This window comes from Rhinoraja longicauda, chromosome 7 (genome assembly GCF_053455715.1).
Source record: "Rhinoraja longicauda isolate Sanriku21f chromosome 7, sRhiLon1.1, whole genome shotgun sequence".
Lineage (NCBI taxonomy): Eukaryota > Metazoa > Chordata > Chondrichthyes > Rajiformes > Arhynchobatidae > Rhinoraja > Rhinoraja longicauda.
In genome coordinates this window covers 51,955,294-51,976,460 of record NC_135959.1, presented here as the reverse complement: position 1 = coordinate 51,976,460, position 21,167 = coordinate 51,955,294, and the positions used below count along the sequence as shown (strand labels likewise).

The following is a 21,167-nucleotide window of genomic DNA, read 5'->3' as shown; positions in this document are numbered from 1 at the left end:
TAATAAGTTCATACATTCTTGGGGCAGAATTAGGCCATTCGGACCATTAAGTCTACTCTGCCATTCAATCATGGCTGATCTATCTTTCCCTCTCAATCCCATTCTCCTGACTTCTCTCCATAACCCCTGATACCTTTACTAATCAAGAATCTGTCACAGGTAGACACAAAATACTGGAGTAACTCAGCGGGTCAGGCAGCATCTCGGGAGAGAAGGAATGGGTGACGTTTCAGGTCGCGACCCTTCTTCAGAATCTCCATCTTAAAAATATCCATTGACTTAGCCTCCATAGTCGTCTGTGGCAATAAATTCCATAGATTCACCACCTTCTCACTAAAGAAATTCTTCCTCATCTCCTTTCTAAAGGTACGCCCTTTTATTCCGAGGCTATGGCCTCTGGTCCTAGACTCTCCCAATAGTGGAAGCGTCCTCTCCACATTCACTTTATCCAGGCCTTCCACTGTTCAGTAAGTTTCAATGAGGTCCACTCTCATCATTCTAAACTCCAGCTGTCAAACACTGAAAGCAACTCCACCGCTGTGCCACCGTGCCGCTGGTGATATGCGGTGCCAAAGAACCGGGGCAGCACGATACCTCCTCTGATAACTATATCATCGTCCTTCTGACCAGTTCATTCCAAGCTGTGCAGTGACTGTGATGAGACCAGTTGCAGTTATTGATCCTGTCTACTTCAAGGATTGCAGGTGTGAAATCGGTCCTTTTAGGTTAGATCCAGCTAATGTATAAGTCTCCTGAAATTGCTCACAGTTACCGTGTTCTAAATATAAGATTGGCAGTATTAATGATGCTTAAATGAACAAACTTTTTAATAAAGTGTGCAGGTGAGAGTCTTGTACAAATGGCAGTGGGACAAAATGACATCATTTAGCATTCTGTGTGGGATTATAATTCATGTTTGCATTCTAATGGAGCTGCCGTCTCGTGGCTGCGATTTGTCATGTTACTCCATTTTCAGGCTAAATCTTTTTAAAGAGAAATGACTGATGAAGTGATAATCTCTGAGGGGGTGGGATATTCTGGGAAGGGTATGAAAGCTTATCAGTGTTTCAATGCTAAGAAAGTAGCTCTGCTTATCTGAAGGAAACATTCTCCTCCACCGTAAACTAGTTCCTCAACCCTCCTTTGAATTGGATCTAAGATATTCATTTTTGCATTCTGTAAAATTTATTGCCTGCATTGTTCAACACTGTGAGCTGAATTCATAGCAGCTTGACTTAGAGTCATAGTGTCACAGAGAGATACAATGTGGAAACAGGCCCTTAGGACCTACTTGCCCACACCGGCCAACGTATCCCAGCTACACTAGTCCCACCTGCCTGCACTTGGTCCATATCCCTCCAAACCTGACCTATCCATGTACCTGTCGAAATGTTTTTTAAATATTGGGATAGTCCCAGCCTCAACTACCTCATCTGGCAGCTCGTTGCATACACCCACCATCCTTTGAGTGAAAAGGTTATCCCTTAGATTATTTTTCAATCTTTTCCCCTTCATCTTGAACCTATGTTCTCTGGTCCTCGATTCACCTACTCTGAGCAAGAGATTCTGTGCATCTACCCTCATGGTGATCATCCTCACTTATGATTGATATATTTCTAGCCAATTACATGTAATTGTTAAGTTGAGCCAAGTCAAGTATTTATTGTCATTTGGAGTCGTAAAGTCATTCAGCGTGGAAACAGGCCCTTCGGTCCAACTAGCCCACGCCAGCCAACATTGTCCCCTCTACACTAACTATATTTAGTTTAGTTTGTCATGTGTACCGAGGTACAGTGAAAAGCTTTTGTTGCGTGCTAACCCGTCAAGCTGTAAGACAATACATCATTACAACCGAGCCACCTACAGTGTAGTCGAGGTTTAAAAGAGTGGAGTGACTATTAGACGTGCTTGCAGACCTATGTCTGGGACCAGCGCACAGAAAGTCATCTGACTTGGGCCCCACCTCCCCTGTTTAACATATACATGGTGAGGTACAGGTGCAATGAAAATTTTAGCAGCAACATCACAGATGCATAAACTCAGAATTATGTCTATAATTTATTGTGTATTTAGCTATAATAATAGAATGGCGTAATAATTGTGTGGTATGTCTCAGGCTTTATTCCAAAACCACATAGATCACATAGTGCGTTTTAATCTGCATCCAATCCCTCAAATAGCTCTATTCTTATATGTATGCAATCATCATTTCATCCAGGATGTGATTCCACTTTTAACACCCCCAACAAAATTATTGAATGTATAGATACATTTATTACTCCCACACTTTTGTGGTGAAGAAAGTTTTAAAAGTAAATTGAAAATCTCTTGTAAATTAACACAAGTAAAACACTTAGTGCTGGAGTAACTCAATGGGTCAGGCAGCATCTGTGGAAGGAATAGATAGATGGCGTTTATGGTTGGGACATTTCTTCAGACTACATCCTATCCATTCTCTCCTGCTTCCTGACCCACTGAGTTCCTCTAGCACTTTGTGTTTTACTCACAATTCCAACATCTGCAGTTCCTTGTGTCTCTCTCTATGATCACGATGTGCACTTGGATCAATTGTATATCGTACACGATTACTACAAACTCATTAGTATGAACAGAGTGACCAGTCACAGCTGACTGCACTCTATTATTTTAGCATGGCTCCAAAATACATCATTCAGAGAGCGACGAGCACCAGCTCAATCAAGCTAGTGCTATTTAAACTCAGAAAGATAGCTTATGGCTGGAGGTGGTGGTGGAAGTCATTCTACAGAACTTGGCAGCTGTCAAGTCTACACACCAGAACACATGGCAGCAGCAACGTTGAAATCCAAAGGCATTTACAGACCTTTCATGAGAGTTGAGCATTAATAAATGTTCTAAATAACAAACTATCACCATTAACACCATTATTACAACTGTAGTTTAAGCCTGAGTTCTTTGAATTTGAGGATAATGTTTCAAAAGCCAATCTATGTGTGGATTTCTTTAAAAAGGAGCAATTTTTAAACAAAGGATCTAAAGGTCACTATTTTATGAGGATGTTGTCAGGACTCAAGGGCCTGAGCTACAGGGAAAGATTGAGCAGGCTAGGACTTTATTCCTTGGAGTATAGGAGGATTGAGGGGTGGTCTTATGGAGGTGTACAAACTCATGAGAGGAATAGATCACATAAACACAGTTTTTTACCTAGAGTAGGGGAATCGAGAACCAGAGGACATAGGTTTAAGGTGAGAGAGGAAAGATCTAATAGGAATCTGAGGGGTAACCTTTTTGTACAAAGGGTGGAGGGTGTATGAAACGAGATGCCGGAGGAGGTTGTTGAGACAGGCACTATCACAATGTTTAAGAAGCATTTAAACAGGTACATGGATAGGATACGTTTAGAGGGATATAGGCCAAACGCAGGCTGGTGGGACTAGTCTAGATTGGGCATGTTAGTCGGTGTGAGCAAGTTGGGCAGAAGGGCCTGTTTCCATGCTCTATGACTCTATGACTCTAAAGAAAAGTCACGTTCTATAGTTGCACACACATTCTCCTGTGATAATTTTGCTTCTGGTGTGAAAGGATGTCAGGTGTTACATCGGACTAATTTGTGGAAATGGGAATTGTGAAAATCCATTCCCACAGTATTGAAGGTGTGTAGATGAAGGGGTGTTTTACGGGTTCACATGGGATTCATGAACCTGTGGCAGGTGCATGAAATTCTCCCCTATATAACTACCTTGGTTAAGCATCTGGCTTGACAAACTCTGGCAGGGTCTGTCAAGATCACATTTATATACACTTAAGGATCAAAGGCCATGTGCTTTTCTTTTTTTTTTGCATGCTTCATCATTTTGTTACATTTTTTAAGAGGAATAATCTGGTACACTAAATAAAAGCAGATGTTATAAGCCTGTAAATGTCTTTATTATAATCCTTTTAATATAATTAAAATGAACATAATAAAGACATATTACTGGTAAAGCAATCCTTAATGGTCGCCTGGTAATGCAGTAATTTGATGCATCAACACACCAAACCACAGAATGGTAGGTCGTGAGCTCTCTTGGGATTTCTTAGTGATGTTCCGTCTCAGCTGGAGCAAAAGACTTTCTAATTGTTGCACTCTGAGGACAGTTTATTGGATTATGATTGCGTTTTGTTCTAATCAGTGGACATCAGCTCATCTTGTAGAAGTTGAAACATGTTGCTGTTTTATCTAAAGTTTTCAAATTTTCATGGGGGTCTTTTCTGGTCTTCCATTATAACTTAGGGGCAGCACAGTGGTGCAGCAGTAGAGTTGCTGCCTTACAGCGCCAGAGACCCGGGTTCGATCCTGTCGAATGAGTTGTGCCTTTACAAAGTTTGTACATTCTCCCTGTGATCGTGTGGGTTTTCTCAATGTGAGAGCCCCGGTTTCCTCCCACAATCCAAAGACGTACAGGTTTATAGGGCAATTGACTTCTGTAAGTTGTATATTGTTCCGAGTGTGTAGGATAGTGCTAATGTATTGGATGATCGCTGGGTGGCACGAATTCATTGGGCCAAAGAACCAGTTTTCTTGCTGCATCTCTGAAAACTAAAGTAAAGTCTAAAGTTAAACTCCAGCAAGAGACTCATGTAACCTCCAGAGAGAAAATGTTAATAGCTGCTTATTCCATTTCTCTCAAAGTTCTAGTGGTCACCACCTCAGTACTATGAAAGCAGTCACAAAAGACAAAGCAAAGGTATTTCAAACCTTGTATTTCTAACTTTTTTTACAATATGAGGCCATTCATCCCATTGAGGCTAGGCTTGCTCTTAAAACATTTTCACTTGTCTCATTTCCCGATTTACTTCCCCACATTGTCTTCTGCCTCACATGTCCATCCACTACTGTTTTCACGAGTCTAGGACCAGAGGCCATAACCTCAGAACAAAAGGACATACCTTCAGAAATCTCCTTTGGGAAGGAGATGAGGAGAAATTTATTTCGTCAGAGGATGGTGAATCTGTGGAATTCATTGCCACAGAAGGCTGGGGAAGCCAAGTCAATGGATATTTTGAAGGTGAAGATTGACAGATTCTTAATTTTTATGCGTGTCAGGGGTTATGGGGAGAAGAGAATGGGGTTGAGAGGGAAAGATAGATCAGCGATGATTGAATGGCGGGATAGACGTGATGCTCATGTAACACATCATTCTGCTCTTACAACGGATGAACTTATGAACCGACATTATGGGTAATTGATAGTAGCCAAGTAACCTATAAACATGTCTGTCGGATGAAGGAGGAAACCAGGACCCCCTGAGGAGCCCCTTGTGGTCACAGTTAGAATGTGGAAAAACTCAACGGATGATATTTTATCTAGATGGGAGTGCTCCAGTAGTTCTAGCGTGTGTAGACCAGACTTTGGATATTTTCTTTTTTTTTGTAAACGGCAGCAAAATATGGCAACTGTGCATTTGTGGGATGTGCAAAATAGTTTCACTGTGCTGTGCACATTGACAATAAAGAACCACTGAACCATTGAATAATTCCTAACTACCTACGAGAATTTGTACGACCTGTTTTTTTGAAATTATTTAAATGGGAAAAAAAGTATACTGTTGTGTTCTGGCTGCAATGCAAAATATGGTGATTAATTGTAAAATGAGAGAATTATTTTGCTGGAGTGCATTTTATTTAGTCTCCAACTGGAGTTTCCAGACATAGGAAATAACATAGTCACCCATCGCAACAGTCTCAATCTGGGTTAACATGAAAGGGATTGTAATGCAATAAGATAATGTGCTCAGTCAGTTCATATCATCCGGTCCAGGTGGGTCCAGGTGGGTCCAGGTGTACTGCCAGTATTTACCACCACCCCACCCCAGATCTCACTATTGACTGGTTTTGTACCTGGGTTTAAAATCAAGCCCAACACCACATTGGCACTTTATTATCCTGATTTGCTGCAGGATTCTTTCAATTAATCTTTTAAAAATCCACTTTATATCCATATGTGTACTCTATATTAAATATCATAATTTCTTCGATTTGATATAAAACTACTTTATTGATTGCACTCTCATTTTAATAATGTTTGAGAAGTTATTAATTTGTACTGCTGTTTTCTCTGAGAGAAACCTTTTTTTTCTGCAGCCATCTTTCATGTAGCATTTTTTCTTATTTACTGCGCTGCATGATACAAAATCTTTGTTTGTTGTTTTGTGATGCATTTGGTACCTCGGATAGGGAATACAAGATTGTATATGTTTTGCAAAAACCCGGTGTAATATTACATTAATCCTGGCAGTACACAAGCAGAATATTAGATAAAATGTATTTGATGGCAAGCTGGGTGCCATTCCACTTTACTTCAGATTCATTTCAAGTGCTTTGAGATCTGATTGCCTCAGGGAGATTTTTGTTTTGTTCAAAGGAACCATGTTTGCAGTTCTTGGCATCTCCTTTCAGACTTTCTGGGCTCTGGCACTACAGCAACTGTAGAACTCAGTTATTATTTTTCTTTGCAGTTTAACACTGGCCAGACCAATGGACCAAAGGGATTTGACATTAATGTGATGCCAGTTTGGAAGAAAAATATAACTGGCTCTGGAGTAGTTGTGGCAATCATAGACGATGGTGAGTAGTCTCCTTTTATAAAATGCAGCCACCTGGATCAAAAAAGAACACATTTTTTCAGACAAAGTGCTTAATGCCGAGTTATGGATTAAACTGAGATGATGTGAATTAACTGTCATTAGAATACATTATTGGTAATAGATATTTTGTGTTGTTCTTAATGGTAAAACATAACAATTCCATATGTAACATTGAGAATGTTTTGTGCACATTCACATAAATATATCATAACATTCACATAAATATATCATAATATTCGACCCAATGTTAGGTTTTTAGTTTTAGGTTTATTATTGTCATATGCGTCAAGAGTCGAGTCAAGAATGTTTTATCGTCATTCGTTCTGAAACAGAACAATTAAAATCTTACTTGCAGCAGCACAACAGAATATGTAAACATAGTACTCTGTATACAATATAATAAATGAGAACAAGTTCAAACCCGGGTCTCTGCCGCTGTAAGGCAGCAACTCTAACCTGTGCCTTTTTCAAAAACATATTTATTATAGCTAAGAGACACCTGTGAGATCTTAAAATTCATCACTCCAGGCTGACTGAGAGAAGGAACTGCTTTCAACAGTCAATGGCAAATCCCATGTTCAAAACCTGGCAAATGAAAGGATCATTCTCTTTTATTTTTCCCGACCCTCTAGGAATCCAATGAAGCCATATGTGCTGCTGTTGAATTCTTCTCAGTTTGTGCACTTACAGGCAGTCCCAGCTACAAGCACAGTCCCAGCTGTGCACAATGCACAGATCATGCACCACAGAAAAAGGACCTCCGGCCCAACATGTCCTTGCTGACTCTGAAGCTGCCATCTATCAGCAGTCGGTCTGTCCTGTTTTGACCTGGCAACTCAGATGCTTCTCTGGACAGTTAAATGTCGTGAGAGTACCTGCCTCTATCGTTCATGCAGGCAATGCATTCCAGGTTCTGAGCACCCTCCTGGTGACTGAATTCTTCCTCCAATCTCCTTACCTACGCCAATGTCCTCCATTTTTAGTCAGCAGGTTTAGTTAGTTAGTTCAGTTTATTGTCACGAGTACCGACGTACAGTGAAAGGCTTTTGTTATCAGGGATGCATTTCTTTCTTTGTACCTTATCTAGTCCCCTCTTAATTTTGTATACCTAGTCAGATATCACCCCCACCTCAGTCTTCATCACTCCACGGCAAAAAGTATCTTGGTATCATTGTACCCTCTCCAATGCAGGTATGTCCTTCTCTAAAGGGTGTACATTTAGAAAGAAGATGAGGAGGGAGTTATTTAGCCAGAGGGTGATGAATTTGTGGAATTCATTGCCACAGACAGCTGTGGAAGCCGTCATTGGGTATTTTAAAAGCGGAGATTGACAGGTACTTGATTAGCAAGAGTGTCAAAGGTTATAGAGAGAAGGCAGGAGAATGGGATTGAGACGGAAAGAAAGATCAGCCGTGATTGAATGGCGAAGTAGACTTAATGGGCCAAATGGCCGAATTCTGCTCCTATGACGTATGAACTTATGAACAAAGCAAAAGATTGGAAGCACTTAGCAGGGCACCTAATATCACTGGGATCAGTAAGAGGGTCAATGCTTTAGATTGAGGATGCTTCATCATCTGAACTGGGAATATCAGAAGTCAAACATGTTTTAAGTTGCTGTCTGGGGAAAGCTGGAGAGAACAGAGGAAATGTCTGATGAACAATCTAATATGTCAGCACTTATATTCCCGCAGCAGTGATGCAGTTTGAGCTGCTATGTGCTACTAGTATTCTCTATTTTTATTCAAGATTTCCAGCATCTGCAGTTTTTTGCTGCATTTTATAGAGGAACCCAGACCAGTTCTTAGTTTAGTTTAGAAATACAGAACGGAAACAGACCCTTCGGTCCACCGAATCCTCGCCGACCAGCGATCATCCCGTTCACAAGCATTATCCTACTCACTGCGGACATTTTACAATTTTACCAAAGCCAATGAACCTACAAACATGTACGTCTTTGGATTGTGGGAGGAAACCGGAGGACCTGGAGAAAGTCACAGGGAAAACGTACAAACTCCGTACAGGCAGCATCCGTGATCTGTGGCAAACCGAGGTCTCTGGCACTAGAAAGCAGCAATTCTACTGCTGCGTCACCATGCCACCCACGGTCTTTCTATGATTTTCTGGATGCGGGACCCCCTGCACCATTGATCAAAGAGATGCTGAAAACCTAAACAGAGGTTAAATCTGCAAACAGTATGATTTTGGAGATCACACTTTCAAAAAGGAAATGTTGTGTCAATGTATAACATACGCATATGTCCACATGTACATGGTAAGGCTATATGATCTGATTTGACACCATCCTGTCCTCACACATATAGTCTGTAGTTGTAATGTGCACTGCTCATTGTTTAGCAACCTTTTTAGTTTAGTTTAGTTTATTGTCTCGTACTGAGTACAGTGAAGTCTGAAGAAGGGTCTCGACCCGAAACGTCACCCATTCCTTCTCTCCCGAGATCCTGCCTGACCTGCTGAGTTACTCCAGCATTTTGTGTCTACCTTCAGCATATGTATGGGCGTATATATGGGCGTATGTATGGGCGTATATATGGGCGTATGTATGGGCGTATATATGGGCGTATGTATGGGCGTATATATGGGCGTATGTATGGGCGTATATATGGACGTATGTATGGGCGTATATATGGGCGTATGTATGGGCGTATATATGGGCGTATGTATGGGCGTGTATGGTAACTCAAATTTCACTGTACCTTCATTGGTATATGTGACAATAAACTGACCTTGAAACCTTGTTAATCCATTATTCCAGATTGCCGTAATATTCACATCTCCTAACACTGCCTATTCCAGCTGATGGGCCTATTAACAATAAACAGGGGTCCTGGCCAGCCATTGTGGATTTGTTTTATCATCAACACTCATGGCGATGATCATTGAACAGGGACAAAGCATTAGCTGTGTGCTAACCGGTCGTCGGAAAGACTACACATGATTACAATCGGCTGTCCACAGCGTACAGATACAGGATTAAGGGAATAATGTTTGGTGCAAGATCATGTCCAGTAAAATCTGAGTAAAGATGGTCCGAGAGTCTTCAATGCGGTAGATGGGAGGTCAGGATTGCTCTCTAGTTGTTGGTGGGATGGTTCAGTTGCCTGATAACAGCTGGGAAGAAACTGTCCCTGAATCTGGAGGTATGCGTTTTCCCACTTCTGTTCCTCTTGCCTGATGCGAGAGGGGAGAAGAGGGAGCGACTGGCATAGGTATTGCATCAATAGAAGGATTGCAGAGGTTCAAGAAGGCATCACACCACTCACTTCTCAAGGGCAATTAAGGATGGAGACTAAATGCTGGCCGGGCCAATAACTCCTATAATTATAAATAAAAAGGGTTGTATTTTCCCATGGAGTTACATAAGGTCAGAAGTAATTGTATGATACTTCACAAAGCGAAAAATACATTCATGGTGTCCAGATGCCGCTGGTTTGGATAGAAAGCATGAATAGATTAATGCACAAAATCTGCAAACAAATAATTAACTCCAGTAAGAATGGTTATTATTTAGGTCAGAGTATTTAGTTGGAAACAAGATAGTAAAGCTGGATAAACCAATCTTACAGAAAATGTTGACCAATTTTTCTGTTTCACACTGGCTAATATTTTGGGCTGTTCATAATTTGGGTAATGCTTTTTTGATAATTTATATTACTTTACATTTTACTTCTGTATGTAAACTCTACAATTACATGATGAAAGCAAAACTTGTTTGTATAGCCAACATGTCAGGCAGCATCTGTGAAGATTGGAGATGAGTAGGTAATTGGAGTTAATGACCTCTTGCTCTCTTTCCCTCAACTGCGGTTTGACTTTTAATGGTTCCTGCCACTGGTGAAAGGACATTGACCTGAATTATAAGCTTGTGTACAAAATCATGGGAGGAATAGATCGGGTAAATGCACAGAGCATTTTGCCCAGAGTAGGGAAATAGAGAAGCAGGTGAGAGGGAGAAAGATTTAACAGGAACCTGAGGGGGTAACTTTTTTACACAAAGGAGGGTAAGTATGTGGAACAAGCTGCTGCAGGAGATAGTTGAGCTTGGTACTATCATAACATTTAAAAGACATTTGGACAGGTACATGGATAGGATAGGTTTAGAAGATTATGGGACAAACGCGGGTAGGTGGGACTAATGTAGATGAGGTGTGTTGCTTGGCGTGGGCAAGTTGGGTTGAAGGACCTGTTTCCACACTGTATGACTCTATGAGCACTGTTTCTCTCTCCACTCATACTGCTTGACCCGTCGGATATTTTCAGGTCAGATACCTCCTTTTCTCGATGACAAAAATTCAGCATTTGCAGATTTTCTTTGCACTATAAACACATTTAATTGGACATTCTTGGTTTTGTTTTACTGTTTACTCCTTATTTTATTTTACAAAAGTTCTGGTATATTGGCAGGAAGTATTTTCCAAGCATTCCAATGTTTCCCTAACTTATCTTCATAAACTTCAGACATGTGACTGGAATCTTTGTACATCCACAAATGATAATATAAATCAAAGCAGAAGATGTCATGTTCTTGTAATTACCTTTTTGGTCAGTGGAAAAATAAACCAGATGGCCTTGGCATGTGGAATAAGCTTTTCATCTTCATTTTTTCTACAAATACATAAAATAAATGTAACTGAAAAAAAAATGTTAGTGTTCAGGTTCTCCAATGGGCTATGATGCAATCTGTTTTATATTGATTTACCGACAGTGAAAGAACAGTATAAGGAAGCCAAAGTATCTTTACAAATTGTGGGTGCGTGGCGAGAATCCTGGACTGCTAAAAAGAATTGAAATCTCAGATATTTAATTTAGAGATACAGTGTAAAAACAGGCCCTTCGACACACTGAGTCCACACTGACCACAATGTTATCCCACTTTCACACCCTACACACAAGGGACAATTTCCAGAAGCCAATAAATCTACAAACCTGCACGTCTTTGAGAGATGTTGGAGGAAACTGGAACACTTGGAGAATGTGCAAACTCTGTACAGACAGCACCCATAGTTAAGATGGAACCTGGATCCCTGGCGCTGTGAGGCAGCAGCTCTACTGCTTTGCATTATATAATACTCAATTATTCACTAAATGTGTGATCAGTGATGATAAGTAAGTACTGCATTTACTTTTACGTTGTTTGACACTTTACCAATTTTTTCACAGCCCCTACAAAACTCATAAGATGTGCATTTGTATTTGTTCAAGCAATGTAAAGGTGTTAACAGAGGTATCCAGAAGTATCCAGAAATATACAGATTATTTGTGATATTTATAAAATCCCCACAATGCAATATTGGTCATGAACATGTCAGCGTTGATTGAATTAAGTGTAGGAAGGAACTGCAGATGCTGGTTTAAACCGAAGATAGACACAAAAAGCATCTCTGGAGAAAAAAGGGTGGGTGATGTTTCGTGTCTTCAAACTGCCTGAGTTGCTCCATCACTTTGTGTCTATCTTCAGAGTTGAATTATTTGGTAGTAGTCATTCGGAACTGCTGATGCTGGTTTACCTAAAGAGGCACAAAGTGCTGGATTTTAGAGTGAAGAAGGGTCCCAACCTAGAATGTCACCTATCTAAGTTCTCCAGAGATGCTGCCTGACCTGCTGAGTTACTCCAGTATTTTGTCTTTTTTTCACATTTGCTGCTTCTTTGTTTGAATAAAGTAACATACCTGTTAAAAGGCTTCCAGTGAAAAGAGAGTTCACATTAATGTTTTAATTAGCAATATCATACAGCTATTTTAACTCATTTATCTTATTTGCAATGGTTGTGCAATTGTAGTGGTCCTGTGCACAATAATGGGAATAATGAACAGATTTTTTTTTGCGCTAAAAGCCAGATGTCTGGAAAGAGCTATTATTAAAGACATGCAGCAGGAACTTTGAATTCAGATCTGGATGTTCGGATGACCAGTGAGGCAGCTGTCGGGGAGTGTTTCCACCAACACTGGAAAAATATCTGCAGGCATTCAGTGGCCAGATGCCAGAGAATTAAATGCTGGCAAAGAAAGATCACAGCCTCCATCAGGGGCAATGAAGATTGCAAGTGAAACATAGCACAATTTTTTTTTTTAATCAGCACAGTGGAACAAACATACAGCAGCTGCTCAGAAAGGGTTCCCACAAAACTCCAAAGGTGTCGGCAATTAAACCTGCACAGAGATACCAAATTAAAGGACAAACATCAATACATCAGGGCGGCACGGTAGAGTTGCTGCCTTACAGCGCCAGGGACCCGGGTTCGATCCTGACTACGGGTGCTGTCTGTACGAAGTTTGTACTTTCTCCCCGTGACCACCAGGGTTTTCTCCGGGTGCTTCGGTTTCCTCCCACACTCCAAAGACCTGCAGCTTTGTAAGTTAATTGCCTTTGCTAAAATTGTAAATTGTTCCTCGTGTGTGCAGGATAGTGTTCGTGTGTGAAAGTCGCTGGTCGGCATAGACTCGGTGGGCTGAAGGACCTGTTTCCACGCTGTATCTCTAAACTAAATTAAACTAAGCAAGACGACCTTCAGAAGCTGTGAATGTTGCTGAGTACATAACTAACTAGGGTGTAATAAGACATCTCCATTGCAGGAAGAGCGCTTAGGAAAGACTGATAGGAAAACTATCACTAACACAAGAGTTTCAGCATGACCAGGCAACTTTGAAATAAAGAGCTCGATTCTCTTCAGACTTCCGAACTGCACAATGCTTCAGCTGTCAGGTAACAAAATAGGGGAGCAAAGTAAGAAAAACAGATCAATAGCTCTAGCTATCTTCTTAAAGGGTAAGCACGGCAGATTTAAAGGGCAAGCACTTGAGAAGTTAAGGTTATAGGGTTGCGGGGGAGAGAAAATAAGATGAAAAGGGACACCTGTGGGAAGCAGCTGACTAAGAGGACCTTCCGAGACAGGTCCCGATGAATAAGAGTACGCGAAAGAAGTAAAAAGTAAAACAACACTCCTGAGAGAAGCAAAAATTGCATGTGGACTCCAAATTGAAGCAACTTAAAAGGGAACACCTGGGATTAGAAAGAAAAACCAGGTGACAAGAGAAGAAATAGAACAAGAAGTGGAGACAGCTGAGAGATATAACCAAGGTGGAAAGTCTGAGTATGCTCGCTATTCGGTCTTCACAGATGAAAGAAGCAGATACAATTGGAGAATGAAGGCATCCAAAACTATCTGTTAATCTATCATTTTAAAGAGAGGAACGTGGAGTTAGAAGGAAAAGTACAGGGATTTTAAAAGTCTGATGGAGTGGTGGGGATTTTTGAGAGAGAGCAGACAGTGTTGGATTGAGAAAGTGGCTCCTTTGGTGAGTGATTAAGCTTTACTAGTATCATACCTTGAGAGTAAGTATTCACAGATTGGAACAGTCTGCCCCAGACAGGGGAACAAGAGGTGGCTGAGATAAGCCTGGTGATCCTGGATAGATAAAAGAAGCAAGCTAGAAAGCTCTGCAAAACTGCCCAGGAGTCTGAAGTGACAAGAAGTCAAGTATTTGGCACCAAATGAATAATAGGATCATGGGGGGGAAGAGCAATTATGAAAGCAGATTTTTGCGAGACAAAGATTCAAATCCCACATCAAAGATTGATTATGTAGATGTCTGATTCTTTGCTCTGGTATGTGGAAATTATAAGTAAATTATAAGGGCAATCAATATAATGATGAGCTTCTCTTTGGCTCTGATCTGATCTCAAGTAAAGGGCACCAAGGAAAGGTTAGAAGGAATCCTGAAGGACAACAAAAGGAACAAGTGGTGGGCAAGGCTGGAATAAATTACATCAGAAGAAGAAGGCAAATGAAAGAGAATTTTCTCGATATTCTGAAGCTAAGGTAGAGTTATGCACTCTTGTATATTTTTAGTAGATAAGGATATGGGGAAATCCACTAAAAAGTACCTGAGGATGTAAATGACTTAAAAGAACACAAAGTGCTGGAGTAACTCAGCAGGCCAGGCAGCATCTCTGGAGGACATGGATAGGTGGCATATCCATGTTCTCCAGAGACGTTGCCTGTCCCGCTGAGTTACTTCAGCACTTTGTGTTCTTTTGTGTAAACCAACATCTACAGTCCCATGTTTCTATAATGTAAATGACTTCCTTGCAGCATGATGCATGTACAGCAATATTTCCATCGCAAGTAGCTGGCAAAGAAATGGACTGGTTTTGGGTGAAATAGGGATAAAGAGAGTTGTGGCATAACACAAGGCATCATCGGATATTTATTCAAGGGGAAGGGGAGAGAAGAAAGACAATTTCAAGCAAGATAAAACAAAGAAGGGAATAAGCAGGTCTAGAAAAGAAATATTCATATGGTTCATGTACAGCTATGAGTCCGTAAAGTGATTTCCCCAGATCCACTGCTATTTCAGTGGTGAATCTGAGACAATGATGTGATTGTTTTGATAGAGTTTCTAAGGTTTCTGCAGTACTTCTGAAGGAGTTACAGCTGCTGAACAAGTGAACCACTGGGGAAAAATAGAGCCAACTAATAAAAGTAAATGTATTACAAAATATCAATAAATGAGTGATACATAAGATGTACAAGATAGGAAATTAGGTGGGAAAACTGAAGGGCATGATATTCACAGGCAACAATAGAATGTGGCCAAATACAGAGGCTACAAAATATTGAGTTGAGTTTGAGTTTAGTTTATTGTCACATGTACCGGGGTACAGTGAAAAGCTTTTGTTGTGTGCTAACGAGTCAGTGGAGAGACAATACATGAATACAATCGAACTGTCCACAGTGTACAGATACGTGATAAAGGGAATATCATGAATAACGTTTAGTGCAATATAAAGTCCAGTAAAGTCTAATCAAAGATAGTCCGAGGGCCTCCAATGAGGTAGATAGTAGCTCAGGACTGCTCTCTAGTTGTTGGGTAGGATGGTTCAGTTGCACGATAACAGCTGGAAATAAATTTTCCCTGAATTTGGAGGTGTGGATTTTCATACTTCTGTACCATTTGCCTGATGGGAGAGGGGAAAAGAGGAAGTGGCCATCTCCTGTGCTCCAGGGAATAGAGTCCCAGCCTGCTCAACCTCTCCCTATACCTCAGAACCTCAAGTCCTGGCAACATCCTCGTAAATCTTCTCTGCACTCTTTCCAGCTTAACAGCATTCTTCCCGTGACATGTACCCAGAACTGAACACTTTAAATGCGGCCTCACCAACATCTTCTATAACTGCATCATGACCTCCCAATTACTATACTCACGTATAGTCGTTCAGCTGTCTAGACAACGCGTAACAAAAAATCTTCACACTGTACCTTGGAACACATGACAATAAACTAAACTAAAGGGCCTGTCCCACTTTGGGCGATTTTAAGGCGACTGCCGGCGACTGTCAAAGTCGTAGCAGATCGCCGAACTTTTCTTTTACCCGACGACAATGACCACGACAATGCCGAGTCAGGTCGCGATTACAGCGTCTTCGGAAACATCGCAAAATTCCCACGCTGTCAATGCTTCTCCGGCGTCCTAATTTTCGCTGAAATCACTGACAAGTCGGTAAGTGTTTGAGCGTTTTGAAATATAACATCTTGTATGGGTTACTTAAAAACCAAGCATCATTGGAACAAGGCATAAACTGGATTTACTTCCAGTTTACTAATAGCTGTATTAAAAAAAAATTTTTTTTAAGTGGTTAAGTGGATTTTTGTGAAAAGTGTGTGGGCATTCTTTGAGAATGTACGGGAGATGCATATTTGGTTTCTGGGTTGCATATCTGGGTTAGAGCCCACTTTAAATGTAATGGCTGATGGCCATAAACATCGCAAAATTCCCACGCTTACCTGACCGTCAAACTGTCGCCTCCAATCTACCGGTCAAATATCCTGACGGTAAATAAATTGATTAAACACAAGCATTTTATGGTATTTTGAAATAACTTTACTTATTTTAATATAATGTGCTTCTAAATGCATCTAAGAGAACCTGGCAAACCTGGGGACAGCATGCAACAGCGCCCGCAATAAGCAACGATACCTGGCGACAAGCCAGCTGTCGCCGAGAAATTTCACTCCGGATGATTTCTCAGCGACGGGCTGAGATCCACTACAATTCTTGGAAGACTCCTCACGATCATGCCCGCCACACCCGGCGAACTATCGGCGACAGCCTAGTCGCCGGCAGTCGCCTTAAAATCGTCTAAAGTCGGACAGGCCCTTAACTATCTGCAGTTGTATAGGGCCCTGGTAAGACCACATCTGGAGTACTGTGTACAGTTTTGGTCTCCTAATTTGAGGAAGGACATCCTTGTAATTAAGACAGTGCAGTGTAGGTTCACGAGATTGATCCCTGGGATGGAGGGACTGTCATATGAGGAAAGATTGAAATGACTAGGCTTGTATTCACTAGAGTTTAGAAGGATGAGAGGGGATCTTATAGAGACATATAAAATTAAAAAAGGACTGGACAAGCTAGATGCAGGAAAAATGTTCCCAATGTTGGGCGAGTCCAGAACCAGGGGCCACAGTCTTAGAATAAAGGGGAGGCCATTTAAAACTGAGGTGAGAAGGAACTTTTTCACCCAGAGAGTTGTGAATTTGTGGAACTCTCTGCCACAGAGGGCAGTGGAGGCCAAATCACTGGATGAATTTAAGAGAGAGTTGGATAGAGCTCGAGGGGCTAGTGGAATCGAGGGATAAGGGGAGAAGTTGGGCACAGGTTACTGATTGTGGATGATCAGCCATGATCACAATGAATGTCGGTGCTGGCTCGAAGGGCTGAATGGCCTCCTCCTGCACCTATTTTCTATGTTTCTATGTTTCTAACTCAACCTAAAGTTTCCTCTCAACCTTCATAAAAAATGGTGTTGATAATCTTCCACCTGTAATCAGTATTTTTCTTGGTGCAGTTCCCTGGAATTAGCCCCTTGAGTGCAGTGTCTTGTGTTATGTAACAGTATGGGAGAAGTTTTGATATAGACAACTGAATCTTTATCTGGACCTTCTTGGCAAACAACCCCAGATTATCATTACAGTATGCATTTATCATTACTGAATATATTCTGTTCGCTCTGTGAGCTTCTTGTGAACGGGGAATCTCAATGCACCCTGCTTTATACGACAATAAACTAATCTAAATCTGAAACTGAATCAAAACATTCAAGGAGAAAGAGGATGTTTTCACCCTGCCATTCCCGCCTCAATGTTCGTGTGTAGTAGCGCGGAGATTTTGGTTGTGCACAGCGTATTTAACAGGGAGAACCTTTCTCATTATCAGCTAACCAGGGGCTTGGTTCTTACTTAAAAGAGCTGGTGATGAGCCATTCAACCAAATAACTTTTACAATCTGTTCAGGTAACCATCCAATAGGATCAACCATGTGTCTTTCCTGTAGAACATTAAATATGCAGACTGTTGAATGATTTATGTGATTAAAGATGACCTTCTGCACTGAAGTCTCCACAAGGGAAAGGTGGCATGGCAGGATCCAAGTGAATGAAACATTTCATCTCAAATCCATCACTCATTACATCGGCGAAACCAAACGCAGGCTCGGCGATCGTTTCGCTCAACACCTTCGCTCAGTCCGCCTTAACCAGCCTGATCTCCCGGTGGCCGAGCACTTCAACTTCCCCTACGACTCACAGTCTGACCTTTCTGTCATGGCCTCCTCCAGTGCCATAGTGAGGCCCACTGGAAATTGGAGGAACAGCACCTCATATTTCGCTTGGGCAGCTTGCAGCCCAGCGGTATGAACATTGACTTCTCCAACTTTAGATAGTTCCTCTGTCCCTCTCTTCCCCTCCCCCTTCCCAGTTCTCCCTCTATCTTCCTGTCTCCACCTATATCCTTCCTTTGTCCTGCCTCCTGACATCAGTCTGAAGAAGGGTCTCAACCCGAAACATCACCCATTCTTTCTCTCCTGAGATGCTGCCTGACCTGCTGAGTTTCTCCAGCATTTTGTGAATAAATACCTTCGATTTGTACCAGCATCTGCAGTTATTTTCTTACATTACTCATTACACCAAGCTGAGAATGAGGTTTAATGCTTATGTTTGTGTGCCCAGGGTCCAGGCCCAAATGATGGGAAACGACCATCTGAGGGCCTTGTTGAGCACATTTTTTAGCTTTTGAAGATTTGTATATCATATTTCTGCTGAACTAAACCTATTTACAATCTCCAGATGAAATAGAAGATGACCCAGGATTCAGGGCTTATAATGAGACAACTCACAACATAGATACACAAGAAAAAGGGTCAGGCTGGAGAACCTCCCTGATATCTTTTGGATGGGCTCATGGATATGCAGGGAATGGAGGGAAATGGATTATGTGCAGACAGATAAAAGTTAGTCATAGCAGTGTGTTTGGCACATACATTGTGGGCCAAAGGGCCTGCTCCTATTGCTGTGGTGTCCTATGCTCGATATTCAATTTTTGCTTGACTAATTCAACCAGACATGGATGTAATAAGTCCAGCAATAAGGTGGGCTTATTACATCCAAAGATGTAATAAAGGTTTAGTTTAGTTTTCTTTAGTTTAGTTTATTGTCACGTGTACCAAGATACCATGAAAAGCTTTTGTTGCGGGCTAACCAGTCAGTGGAAAGATTATACATGATTCCAATTGAGCCATCCACAATGTTTAAATACATGATAAACATATGGATAACATATGGTACAAGATAAAGTCCAGTAAAGTCCAATTAAAGAGAGTCTGAGAATCTCCAATTAGTTAGATAGTAGCTCAGGATCACTCTCTAGTAGTTGATAAAATGGTTCAGTCCCCCGATCATACATCTCACAAAATGCTTTTGGTATATTCTACATGAAAGTCTATTAAATTTGTAGCAAATCAAGATACATTTTTGATTATCAAGCAGTAATACACTAAAAGTAGCAAATACTAATTGGAGATGTCAAAGCAGAAGGGAGTGGGTTATGTGGATTAGGGAGAAGGGCACTAGTAGTAGTGGTGATGTTCTTTGGGTGTTGGAGGAGGTGGAGGTTGCTTAGATCTAAGAGCTGGGCCTAATCCCTATTCTAGTTTACTTGGGTGACTTTGATGTGAATGACTATGGTTTGGTAATGCACCCCAAGACAGCTAGTTTGCAGCTGGCACAAAATTGGAATGGATCGTGGAATTGAAGGAGGTACATCAGAAATTACAGAATCAATTGCACAAATATATCAGTGGGTAATAATTAAATAATTTTGAAGCCGAGAGCACCAGAATGGGAGGATACAAATATATGACATGCATATTTCACAAGTGTAGACTGAATGCTAAACTCATCCAACCAAGTAATTAGCTAAACAAACAAGAGGCGGTACTATATAGTTGAAGCCATAATATATAGTTCAAAGGGAGTAATAGTTAAACTGTACAGTGCTTAGGTTGACACTGGGCTGAACATAATTTCCTGTTCTGGTTGCCAAGAAACAGGCAAATCGTTCACATGCTTGGAGGGAGAACTGAGAAAAGCCAGAAGACTGATCTCCTGTGTTAGGGCATCTGCTTAATGAGTAAATACTGGGGAAACTGGGGCTTTTTCACTTCAATGATCGGGTTCTGAAAGAGATATAAGATTATGGAAAAAAATAACACTTTAGAATGTTATTTAAACATTAAGCAGCAAAATGTACGGCATAGAATGTGCTCGGAAATTCCTCTAATATAGCAAAATCACTTTAATGTGTTTTAAAAACATGATATCAAACAAAACCTGATGCTGAATTACATAAGAAGCTACTGCTGCAAATAGGACATCAACAGGAGTGCAGTGCTGCCGGAGCTCACCGGAGCAGCGGCACCTCTGTAAAAAAATAAATAAATAAACAGCGGGGAATTTTAACTTGCAGGGAATTTAACAGTGGCCGCTCCGGCACCTGTGACAGCACCGGCACCTAAAATATTAGCACTGCAACACTAGACATAAAGCATTGAACAGTGTAGCACAGGAACAAGCCCTTCAGCCCACAGTGTCCAAGCTGAACATGATGTCAAGTTAAACTAACCTCCTCTGCCTGCACATCATCCATGTCCCTCCATTCCCTGCACATCCATGTGCCTATGTGAAAGCCTCTAAAATGCTACCATAGTACCTGCCTCCGCCACCACCCCTGGCAGCATGTTCCAGGCACCCACCATTCTCTCTGGAAAACTAAAACTCACGCATCTCGTCTCATCTTAAAGCTGTGCCTTCTCGTCTTTGACTTTTCCACCCTGGGGAAAAAAGCCTTTGACTGTCTAGCCAATCCATGCCTCTGTTTTAGTTTTATATACTCCTATCAGGTCTACCCTCTACTTCTGACATTCCAGAGAAAACAATCTAAGTCTGTCCAATTTCTCATACCTAATATCTGCTAATCCAGGCAGTATTCTGGTAAACCTCTTCTGCACCCTTTCCAAAGGCTCCACATCTTCCCTGTAACAGGACGACCAGAGTTACACATAATACTACTAATGCAGCCTAAATTACCAAAAGCTTTGTCAAAGAGACAAGTTTAAGGGAAATCAAAAAGGACAATAAGAGGTAGAGTTTTAAGGATGAAATTCCACACCTAGCATTCAGAGCAAAATGTGTCTTTGTAATGGTGAT

General features: G+C 41.2%; 1 protein-coding gene across 1 annotated transcript in view; it reads left to right on the top strand.

Moving 5' to 3' along the window:
• LOC144595281 (PC3-like endoprotease variant B) overlaps positions 1 to 21,167 on the top strand; it is a 560,764-nt gene that overhangs the window by 212,276 nt on the left and 327,321 nt on the right. Inside the window, exon 5 of the mRNA XM_078402585.1 lies at positions 6,477 to 6,585. Within this exon, the coding sequence (XP_078258711.1) occupies positions 6,477 to 6,585 (109 nt within the window). The remainder of the gene's footprint in view (positions 1 to 6,476; positions 6,586 to 21,167) is intronic.